The sequence below is a fragment of the Sorex fumeus genome, unplaced genomic scaffold (genome assembly GCF_029834395.1).
Source record: "Sorex fumeus unplaced genomic scaffold, SorFum_2.1 ptg000077l, whole genome shotgun sequence".
In the NCBI taxonomy this organism is placed as follows: Eukaryota; Metazoa; Chordata; class Mammalia; order Eulipotyphla; family Soricidae; genus Sorex; species Sorex fumeus.
Window position 1 is genome coordinate 1,960,009 of NW_026606134.1, and position 12,537 is coordinate 1,972,545.

The 12,537-nt window shown below is 39.5% G+C and overlaps 1 protein-coding gene across 6 annotated transcripts in view; it reads right to left on the reverse strand.

Moving 5' to 3' along the window:
- LCORL (ligand dependent nuclear receptor corepressor like) overlaps positions 1-12,537 on the reverse strand; it is a 155,171-nt gene that overhangs the window by 35,684 nt on the left and 106,950 nt on the right. For 4 of the 6 annotated variants that reach the window (XM_056130339.1, XM_056130336.1, XM_056130338.1 and 1 more), the window contains exon 6: positions 569-662. The exons of the other annotated variants lie outside the window; for them this stretch is intronic. In XM_056130339.1, the coding sequence (XP_055986314.1) occupies positions 569-662 (94 nt within the window). The remainder of the gene's footprint in view (positions 1-568; positions 663-12,537) is intronic. 6 annotated transcript variants of the gene reach the window in all.

The window sequence follows — 12,537 nt, forward strand, 5'->3', positions numbered from 1 at the left end:
TAATGGGGAGATGTAAAGTTACCAAAAAAAAAATCCAATATAACAGTTTACTGCTAATCATTTATTAATTTAATCATAGCTTTCAAAAGCATGAAGGAATTTTTGTGGTGCTTTCTAGATGTACTAGTTTGCAACCACAGCTGAGGCACAATAAAAATGTAGACACTATACGCTAGCTTTAAAGTATTAGTAGGAAGTCCAGCACTTATAATGTTTGTTGATTGTTTGAAAATTAAAGTGTGAAGTTACATTTTACTTAAAACTGCTTCCTGTATATTAAATTTAAGTCTCTAACAGGTCCTGCTTCTTAGTTCGTATTCTATGATTAAGCTGGTAGTTCATTTTAGTAACATGAACTAAAGTTTGGTGATTGTTCTGATAACTTTTCTTTAACAGAAAGAATAAAAAAGAAAGAGAAAGGACAAATGAAAAGTATGAGAGACACACAGTTATGAATGACAAATCGGGAGGAAAACTATGTATGTTAATCTATTTGAGGTTGTATTAGGAGTTGTCTGCAGAGACACTTCATATTAATATTAATTTATGTTTCCTAGATATTGCTTACCCAGCCACTGAATTTTCAGAAGAAGGATCACATATGGATGACTCTTCAGATTTAATGATGGTTTTCTTTGTAGAGAGATCTAACACTCCATCCCCTATAATTTTTGCAAGAGAAAAAACTTTATATTTGTGAAATAATCCTTATACTTTAACATTTTATATTTCGTTGATCCACTCATTCATGACCTAAAAATGAACAATTGTGTTTGCCATGTGGCCACTGGCAAGTCATGGCTTGAACACTGATTATGACTGGGAAGGCACTACATAGGAAAAAAGAGCAGAGGTGCTGCTAGCTGCGGGAGACAGGAGGAACAGACGACAATACAGTTTGTTTCAAACCAAGCCCCAGTTACTCTTCCCACACCGTTTGGCATTCACCAGCTGTTTGACTGATCATACATCACTATTTCCTACTCAAGGCAGTCCAGATGATGCTTCGGTAAAGCACGAATGATTTAAGTTGCACAAAACAGAGCATAGAAAGTATGATGATGAGTTAAGAAAGCAATAATCAGTAGTGAATAATCAGTATTCACGAGTAAGTATGTGGAGCATATACTTCTGTAAACTGTGACTAAACATAAAACCAGTATTTTTAGAACTGCGTGAAGTTTTACCACTTGAAATAACTAAAACTGCCAAAGTGAATCATTGCCTCTGTGATATACTAAGATTCTATCTGTAACTGAAGTTATCATCTTCATTCCTATACAACAGTGAAATATATACAAGCCAAACTTTAATCATCTTACATGAAATCTTACAAAGGTTAGGATCAAAACGAATAAAATAATGAATTTTAAATATGGCAACGAACAATAACAATGTGAACATATCTTTACTAACAGCTGAAGTTTAAGCTGTAAGAAAGAACTTACAAGAAAATACATGTTTAAAAAATAATACTCAGAAATTCAAATTTTTACAAATTTTCAACTGGGTTTTATAAATTGGATTTCAACTGGATTTTTCAAATTTTCAACTGGGTTTTATACTTACTGAATTTACCTAACACTTAGATAACCTGTCAAGAGACAAATATGAAAAAGCAAAGCAAACGTCCCTTTCACATCCATTGTGCATAATTCTCATGGTCTCAGGACACGGTGAGTTAATTCAAACACAACTAGTACTACTATCACCACGGAAAAATATTTCTGGTTGCTGGAAAGTAAAACTTAGACACAGTAAGGCAGAGTAAAGTGACAGAGCAAGTGAAGCAGGGCTGAGAAGCCTGCAATTTTCCCAGGGGTGACCAGTCAGGCCTCTCTTCTACTTAAAGGAAACTCTGAACAAAGGGAGGATGTTCCCCAAGCATAAGAAACAGATTATACGAAGGTCGTGATCAGCAAAGGTGGCCAAGGAGGCTTAGACTAAGCAAGGATCAGAAGACAGAGGGGAAGACAGAGCACACTGCAGTCATGACAGACAGGGAACCATTGGAGGTTTCCGAGGTAAGACCGACACAATTGTCATGTCTTCGAAGAATCAACCTGTGGGGAGAACGGACCCTCCAGGACTGAAGGTCGGGCAGGGCAAGAATGTTCTGTGCTTATTTCTCATCTCTGGACTTTCGCACTTTGCTACTTTCCTCCACGTCGGAGACTCCTACATGTTTCCTTCTTCTGTTTCCACATTCACCCGTGTTCTCACCAAGACTTAAGCGTTATTCAATTATCCAGGAAACAATTCAAACTGGTTGACTGCCATGACCCTAGGTTCCTAAACCTTTGACACTTACCCAGGTTTTCTGCTTTTGCATTAGGCAAACTATATTGTAGGGGCCAACACACTCACCGGTGCCAGCCACCAGACTATTTGCTATGTGAAGGCAGGACTGTGCCAATTTTATTCACTGATGCATCTCTGCTGCCTAGAATAGTACCTGGCACACAGTAAGTATTTACTAAGCATTGCTGAATGAATTCTAAAGAAATTCAGTGTAGCTAGAGGTCAGAGTGCCAGAGATTGGACAGGTACACAGAGTATATGGCATGTCACACAAAACATCTTGCACTCCAGTTTTCCCTCCAGAACCATTCTAATCTTTACTCTCCAGCTCGTCTCAACTTTTCTACATGTTTCCTTTCATATCAAAACACTTGCAGTTCTTCAAACACATGGCTTCAGACATGTCCACTGTGAGACCTGGTTTTCTTTGCCTAGGATGTCCTTTGTTATCTCTTTAAAATGAAAAAACTTGGCACTTAGGCACACCCTGTAAACGAGGGCCAACGGCATCTCTGAGTGGCCCCGATGCCCTTCCCTGGACCCACAGGTGGGTGCTCAGTGGGGGCTGCATTGTGGGGACAATAGTGGGAGTCAGTGGCGGTGGGAGGGGAGTGAGAGGGACACAAGTTTATAGTAAAATAACAGAAAGACTATGGCTTTAAAAAAAAAAGGCTAGAAAGCACCTAAGCCTAAATAAACAAGACCTCCCAGGCAGGGAGGCCATGTTCTGCTGTCAAACAAGTACTTCTTTAAAAAAAAATCAATTTTTACGCAAAGGTAAAGTTTGTTGTCTCCCTGAGTCGGCAGTACCCTATAATACCAGTATCACTCTCATGTAATGACTGATTCATGTCACTTTTGCTTCTATGATATTGAATCATTTAAGGTCAAGGGATCTTGACATCATTTATATTAAATGCTATGACCTACTAAAAGAAGAAAAATTGTCTTCTCGTTTACTGCCTCATTTTTCCTTTTCAGAAAATAAAATTTTATTTTTTTATTTGCTTATCCATTTATTGTTTCCTTTCAGTAAAATGCGAAAATTTAGTTGATCAGGGGTTTTTCTTTATAGAAGAAATCTTAAGCTCTAATATATTGTTTTCCTTTATTTATTTTTATTGAAAAAAGTTTTATGATTTAAAGACCTTATAAGAATGTTTTTTCTTCTTTTTTTTTAAATTCTATTGAATCATTGTGAGATAGTTACAAGCTTTCATGTTTGGGTTACAATCACACAATGATCAGACACCATCCCTCCGCCAGTGCACATTCCCCGCCACCAATATCCCCAGTATACCCCCCTCCCAACCTCCCCCCGCCCATCCATGGCAGACAATATTCCCCATACTCTCTCATACTTTTGGGCATAATGGTTTGCAATACAGACACTGAGAGATCATCATGTTTGGTCCATTGTCTACTTTCGGCACACATCTCCCATCGCGACCGATTCTTCCAGCCATCTTTTCCTTGGTGATCCCTTCTCTATTCCAGCTGCCTTCTCCCCTTTGCTCAGGAGGCAGGCTTCCATCTATGGAGCAATCTATCTGTCCCGTGTATCTACTGTCCTTAGGTGTCAGCCTCATGTTATGCTGTTTCATACTCCACAAATTGAGTGCAGACCTTCTATGACTGTCCCTCTCTTTCTGACTCATTTCACTTAGCATGATACTCTCCAAGTCTATCCATTTATAAGCAAAGTTCATGACTTCATCTTTCCTGACAGTTGCATAGTATTTAATTGTGTAGATGTACCAAAATTATAAGAACGTTTTCAAAAAATTATTTGCAAACACAGATTTGCCACTAAATTCATTAGCTTTATTTTGCTTTAAGTGGTTTGTAGTATATGGAATAACTTCCCAAAACTCTGCTGTACTTGGTGAATAGAATAGAATGAATTAAAACCTTTTTCCAATTCTAAATTCTAGGAAAGTTTTGCTTTAGTTGATTTAAAATTAATTATTCTACAAATCAAAAAGAGAAAGAGGGTAGAAGGGAATTTCTTTCTTGCTCTACATTATGCAAACTAGGCTATAGCTCTCTAGTTAGAGTGAAAAAGGTAAAGGTAGTTTTCAAAATAAATTGTTGTGAGGATCACACCTGGAGTCAGACTGTGGTTGGTGCCAGGGATGAACCCAGGGCCTGGAACATTGGAAGATGTGTGCTCTGCCATTTCAGCCACACGCCTGGCCCTCGTGTGAGAAAGCTGCCCAATCAGATCTATGCTTCCGATTCCTCCGGCACACTATCCTCCTATTCCTCTTCTTAGGGAATTCTCAACAAGGCTTACATAATCCCCATCTTCCTCTTTAGAACATGATCTCTTCCCTATCTGAGCTGTTCATGTTCAATGTTTTATACTAATAGGATTGGCTAATTAAAACATTATAGTTTATATCTAATGAAAAAAAATCTCATTTTTGTCACAGTGAAATTCTTTAACCAATAAACATTTATGTATTAGATACATGATATATAAATATATAAGTAAACAATTTTTAGAAAAATTTCATTTATCCATAGGAAAAAAATTAATTTGTGAGGAGCACTATCTCTGATATTAAATTGCTATGTAGAAATGATTATTCCTTTCTTTTACCATAAAGGTCCAGGAACTAAAAATATTCAAACACTTACTTCTAGGATTGTCCAAATTAGAAAGTAATAGGAAGAGGAGAGATTGGAAAGAAGGAATGGGGGAAAAAGGGTGAAGTTTAGAAATGAGAATAAAAGGTATTTTCTTGCTCTTGCTTATTTTTATCTAGCTGATAAAACTGATCTCACCTTCACAATGGCTTTATCATTGTGTGTGTGCATATATTTCTAGGTCATTTCTTTTTGGTTTGTTTCTGGGCCACACCTGGCAGTGCTGAGGGCTTACTCCTGGCTCTGGGTGCAGGGATCCCTCTTGGGGGCTGGGGAAACCATCTGAGTGTCAGAGAGCAAACTCAGGTCAGCCACGTGCAAGGCAAATGTTCTACCTACTGGATCCGTATTCCTAGGTATCGACTAAAAAATTTGATAAAAAATTTGGTTGAAAAGCACTCACTACAGTAAGTGCTCTAGGGCCTAAGATCTTCTTTTTATAAAAACATTTAAGTATACAGCAGCACCGTAGTTTTTTTTTAATGTAGGAGTACTGCTATTTATTCAGCCACTAGATTAGCTGATAGTATTGGGCATAAACTCCACCTTAATTTTTTCCATTCTTTAATAATTTTATTTATTGAATCACCGTGAGAGCAGTTACAGAGCTTTCAGGTTTAAGTATTGGTCATACAATGAAATACCTGTACCTTCACCAGTGCCCATTCTCCACCCCCAAAAACCCCAGTATACCCCCATCCCACGCCCTCCCCCTACCTGTGGGGCAGATGATTTCCACATTACTCTCTCCCTACTTTGATCACATTCAATATTTTGACACCAGACCCACCATTATTATTTGGGATTTTACCCCAACACTCAGATCTGCTGAAAATGCAATAATAAACAGTTTGTTTTCTATTGCTGGTTATGAATAACATATAGTGTCACGTGGCTGCAGTAGCGGCCATGTGATTTTGGAATTCCGAAGTTTTAACAATTAAATCTGGAGGGATTTCTGCCAAAAAAGGGATTTCGGCCAAAAGTCTCTGGGATCATGGCTGTTAAGCAGCTTGATCAGGCGCCAGAGAGGTCATTCATGGGCGGCTACTCGGGGTCTCATTGGGACCGGGAGGAAAGGGCCAGCTCCACCCTCATCCCATGAGGCCTCACGTGTCTCATCACTGTGGGCCCAAACCTGATTGTCCAATAGCCTCTGGAGGATGGCAGCCACCGGGGCACCAGGGGGAACAGGCCAAGGCACGAAACCTATTCCCACCTGGGTTGGCTCAGCACTGGTAACCTACTGTAGGGACCGGATGCATTTCTGCCAAAAGCCGCTGGGTTTTGAGATTTGTTTCTGAGACTCTGGGATGATGGCCATTAAACAGCTTGTCAGAGAGGCCGTTCATGGGTGGCAACTCGGGTTCTCGCTGGGATGGGGAGGAAAGGGCCGGCTCCACCCCCATTCCGTGAGGCCCCGCGTGTCTCATCACTTGGGGCCCAAACCTCACCGTCCAATGGCATCTGGCGGATGGCGGCCACCGAGCTGCCAAGGAGGAGCAGGCGGAGGGAGAGCACCCTTTCCCCTCTCGGATGGCCCAGCAACAGTAACCTACTGCGGGATCTGGACGCATTTCTGCCAAAAGCCGCTGGGTTTTGAGATTTGTTTCTGAGTCTCTGGGATCATGGCCATTAAGCAGTTTGATCAGGAGCCAGAGAGGCCATTTGTGGGCGGCAGCTCAGGGTCTTGTTGGGACAGGGAGGAAAGGGCAGGCTCCACCCCCATCCCGTGAGGCCCCGAGTGTCTCATCACTGCGGGCCCAAACCTGACTGTCCAGTGGCCTCTGTTGGATGATGGCTACTGGGCCGCCAGGGAGAACAGGCCAAGGCACGAAATCAATTCTTACCTGGGACGGCCTGGTGCTGGTAACCTACTGCAGGGACCGGGCGCATTTCTGCCAAAAGCAAAATTTTGGGTTTCGAGATTTGTTTCCGAGTCTCTGGGATCATAGCCGTTAAGCAGTTCAAACAGGAACCAGAGAGGTCATGCCTCCAATTATATAGCTGAGCCAAAGGTGGTTTGTGGGTGTGTCTGTCACATACCTAACTTTTGGCCGTTTACTTTCTTGGTAAACTTTGCCCCAAGTTTTTGGGGTCTAGCTAAAGGCACAGCAGCGATTTTGGGGTATCCTGGAAGTCTGAAGGTGCCATCAGGCTGCTGATGGATGCACTTGCCTCACAGGTAGAGATCGACCTGCTGGCGGCACCATGCCCCCACATTACCGTATTGTTAATGATGGGTTTCAGGTCGTGACCCCACCTGGGGGAGGGTCACATACATTTAAAATATTTTGTTTTAAAATAAACTTTGCTATTACTTATTTTCATACAGATTCCAAGTTCCATCCCTGGAACTCAGTGGTCCCTGAGCACTGCACTGGTGCCCTCTGCACCATGAGGTTGATACCAAAGCCTCAGGCCTTGGCTGCTCGGTGCCCACACAGCAGCTGAGTGTCCCTGCAGGTGGTTCACAAAGTCTCTCATCACTCCTCAGGAGGCCCCCCTCCCTCCCACTTCCACCTGCCTCAGATAATGCTAAGTATAAGAAGGTTTAGTTTTTTACTATTACAAACAGTTCTGAAATAAAAAAATCTTAAAAAAATTTTTTTCCTTTCCTTCAAGAATGCACAGCGGGAGGCTATCTGCCTTGTGCGCGGCCAGCCCGGCCGAGCTGGTTTGATTCCTGGGTTTGGGACAATCAAAGGTTGATAGTTATTTGGGAGTGAGGGTTAGCGTCAAAAGAAAAACTCCACATTAGCTAAAAGAGGTCAAAGAATGGCTTTAAATGAGCAATTTCTTTGTAAGCTCTAATAATATTGATTTCAGAAATGTTGACTGATCATTATAAATAATCTATGAATATTAAGGTTATTAAAATACAGTGAACCACTGATACACAAGACAAATCATTAAGCACAGTCTGTTCTTGAGTATCAACGTAAGCTAACAGACCTTTGAAGCTACATATCAATACTAAATACACAGATGAAGTTCAGTACATGTGAATTCAGGCAAGCGAATTTCCAAATGAGAAGAATGTATTTATACTGTTTGACAAGGTGAAAATATTCTTATCAAACTTCATTACAAAGATAATCACTAGGGGCCAGAAAAAGGGTGCAGTGGGTAGGGCGCTTGTCTTGTGCTTGTGCTTGCCACACAGCCAGCCCGGGTTCGATTCTCAGCCTTTCGTATGGTCCTGTGAGCCCTGCAAGGAATGAGTCCCGAGTGAAGAGCCAGGAGTAACCTCTGAGCACTGTCAGGTGTGGTTCCAACACAAAACAGAAAGATAATCACCACTGGGCTGGAGCGATAGCACAGCGGGTAGGGCGTTCGCCTTACAAGCGGCCAACATGGCCGACCCGAGTTCGATTCCTCCGCCCCTCTCGGAGAGCCCGGCAAGCTACCGAGAGTATTCGATATGCCAGACACAGTAACAACAAAGTCTCCAATGGAGACGTTACTGGGCCCGCTCGAGCAAATCGACGATCAACGGGAGGGCCTTTACCTTTACCTTACCTTTATTAAAACTTATTGGCTATATATTACTAGGAGCACTGTAGCACTGTCTCCTGTTGTTCATGGATTTGCTCAAGCGGGCCCAGTAATGTCTCCATTGTGAGACTTGTTGTGACTGTTTTTGGCATACTGAATACGTCACGGGGACCTTGTCAGGCTCTGCCGTGAGGGCGGGATACTCTCAGTAGCTTGCCGGGCTCTCTGAGAGGAATGGAGGAATCGAGCCTGGCAAATGCCCTACCGCTGTGCTATCGCTCCAGCCCCTATTACTAGTATTATTAAGTAACTGAATCCTCTTTCTATCTTATACCTCTGATCAGACTTTTGGGACAGTGGAGGGGACCTCCTGAGCAGTGCTCAGAGCCAGGGACTAGTCTTGGCCATAACCAGCCCCAGAGGTGCAGACCTGAAGGGTTAGTGTTCAGGTCCTCAATGCAGTGCTGCGATTCCCTGCAAGAATTTCAGGGGCTCTAGGGCTTTCTGAATCATGCCTAACCTAAAGAACCATAAATACAAGCCTAAAGAATTTAGGCTTAAATTTATATTCAATTTTGTTAAGAATACTTCACAAGTGATGCAACCCACAACATCCATTTTATTTTCAATGGTGTTCAGATGATCCATATACTCTGATAATCCCTGACTTCACACCATTATCAAGTGCCCCAAACAACCCTCTGTCACAATCATCCTATTAGAAACTGCAGAAAATAGTATTTTAAGCATGTAAGTCTTCCACTGTAGATCACTGACTTTGAGGAACACATTTTCTAATTATCTAATGGATTTTAAAATACTCAATATTTTTCAGTAGCACTTGTTCTTCCTTTCGATGCTACAGTATTCCCATATTTAGCCAATAAAAACCTCTTGAACATCAGTCGCGTATCTGTTGACAAATTAGTGTCTGGAGCATCATTGGCTTCCTAGCCAAGTTTAGGTCATCTTGTACAGTTTTGATCCAGACTGAGAATCTAAGCAAGCCGGTTTCCTTTTAAAGGAAAAGATGAAGTTCTGTGCTTGCACTTGTATTTCCAATCGAAATGCAGTAGTAATGTCTTTGATTTTTCGTGTTTTTTTATTTCACCCAGAGAATTTGATTTCCTAATACTGCAAATGATTATATAATTAGACTCAACTAATCAAATTAAAAACATACTAACAAATTAACAATAGCAATATCACTAAAAAAAAAAGTTTAGAGTATCTTAGAATACATTCCACTAAGAATTTATGGTTAAAAATACTGGAATAAAATCATGTGACTTAATTCTCTTCTCAGTGTCAATAAGCTACTAACTTAATGCTTGTAGGCTCACTTGTTATATTCTTTTTAAATATTTTGGGATGCTTTATTTTAAAGAACTTTCTCATTCTTTGAATATATAAAACATTTACACCAAATATACAAAAACTCTGTTTCAAAGCACTTCTCATCCCATCATCCACTGCTTGTTAGTGGTTATCTATCCTACTCAGCTTGCACAAAAAATATATAATAAGCAATGGTCTGTGTCTTATTTGTATCACTTAACAAAAACCTTGAAATGCTATTTATAAAGAGATCTTTTTCATACCCCTTGCCCCTTATTTTCAGATGCGAAGTCATATAATAACTTCGTTAAGTCTCTGGGCTATTTCCAAATTCCTTGCTATTATTCCTAGCCAATTGGCATTGCCAGGGCTTTTCCTGGCTCTGTGCTCAAAGATCATTCTTGGTGGTACTCAGGGGACCATATATTCATTGTCAGGCATCAAGCTGGTGTTGAATTGAACTGATGTCAGCCACATGCATGGCAAGCACCAAACCCTTCCTTGAACTCTCTGGTCCCATCACCTCTTTAGTGGAAAACTATGAAAACTTACAAGTAAAATATAACTTAATGAACTGTTACTTAGAAACCATATGTGATGAAATACCCATATTTATATCAAACTATCAAATATTTGGGGGAAACTTGATGGCTATTGTGTTTCTCATTTTTCCTTTCTTGCCTTCTTTCATTTTAAAATTCATACAACAACTTAAACTGATGGTTTGTTTGCATGGTAACAATATGGAATTTCTGGCTTAAAAAAAGCAGGACTTTACTCGATCATTGTATAACTGAAACCCAAGCACAACAATCTGTAAGTCTACAACTGTACCTCATGGTGTTTCACTAATAAAAATTAAAAAGAAAAAGCATGACTTTTTGTTCATGATATTCGTTAGAAAATAAAAAAAGAGAGGATCAGGTTGTTTATTGCAAAAGTTAAATCAACTGACACTTTATAACCTAAGATTTTATGGAAAAGGCTTTGAACAATTTCACTGCTTAGTGACATAATAATCCTCATAAATTTCCTTATACATACCTGCTATTTTCCTCCTGCCTTTAGCTTTTATTGTCTTTGTATTTGATTATTTCTTCTGCAGAGAATATCCTGCCCTGAGTGGTACAGGGAGGACTACTTCTCAACTCTTTGTGCAAGCTCCCATCTTAAGGGAGGCTCTCCTGACCACCTACTGAAAGTAATCTTCCTAGACATTGTTTTGTAAAAGGACAGCTCACAGTATTTCAATAGTAACAACTACTTTCTAGAAATCAAAATTTAACAACAAATTAGAAACTTAAGATAGTGAAAATAATTAAATTAGCTCCCAAGAGAATTGATAGCGATTATAAAGATGGTTTTAAATACACTAATCAGAATGCAGCACACAGAGTTAAGAGGTGGAAGGTAGGAAAGACTTATGGGGGCAGAATTAGTAGAACTAAAACCATCTCAACAGATTCTGATAAGAGATAAAGTGAATGACAATATATGTGAAAAGACAATGACTGAAAACCATAATTGACAAAAATATTTATCCTGTTTTAGTAACCATGTATAATTTCCAAACAGAATAAAATACATCCACACCAGAACACACTGAAGATGACAAGCTGAGGAACACCAGAAACAAAACAGAATCAGATTGTCTGAAAAAGAGATGCTGAAAGTAGAGTGTGAATAATATTTCTACAAAAGACAGAGATAAAACATCTAGCTGGCAATCCTAATTCCACTCACTGTATCATTCAAAGAGCGCTTAGTTTTGTGTTGGTGTAATAGACAAATGTTTATAGATTACAATCACACTACTTCTATAGCTTCTCTTCTATGGTGGGAAGAAACAGGAAGCGAAGGGAGACTGGCGTTTGAATATTTTTTAAGAGTTGGTTACATCTTTACTTACTTTCTCACAGTAACAGGTTCAATGTCTCACATATGCCAGAAAAGTGATCTACATCTGTAAACTGATTACTTTTTATTTAATTTTCACATTGATCCAATAAGTCTATTATTATTATGATTAGACAACATGAGAAAAATCAAGCTCTGATGATAAGGTTCCTTTTAGGTAATTTACATTGTAGAACTTGGATTTCAACCATATCTGTGTCAGATAACCAAAGAAGAAATCCTAATCCCATTAGAACATTGAACTACCTCTCCCAAGAAGAGGTAAAGGATGTGAAACACAGAAAATCAATAGAAAAAAAATTACTAAAAATTCTGTGTATTAGTACATTTCCCCCTTCAATTGTATATCACAGTCTTCAACATTTCTTTCTTTCCTATGACTATTTTTCTCAGATTTCTTTACATGAACACATTCATACAATTGAACATTAGGAAAATAAAGAGAAAATTCTTCTTACTTCAGCTCTTCTGAATTTTAAACTGATTTAAGAGATAATTTTTTAAAAACAGCAATAACTGTATTTTTTGTCAGCATCCCAAATGTCACTCACTGCTTTGTGATCAAACTTAACACTAACATTTCTCTAGCATCAAAGACTGACAGCATTACCCCTAAGTTATTTAAAAGGCTACTTGTATCATTGTATGACTATAATGCAAACACGAAAGTTTGCAAGTTTGTAATTGTACCTCATAGTGATTCACTAATAAAAAATTAAAAAAAAAATAAAAGGCCACTTGTTCTCTCTTCTCCAGGTAAATTATCTGGCATGCTCCACAAGCACATAAAAAACCCTTTCTCTTTCCTCTGTGAAGTCATGGCTCCCTTTT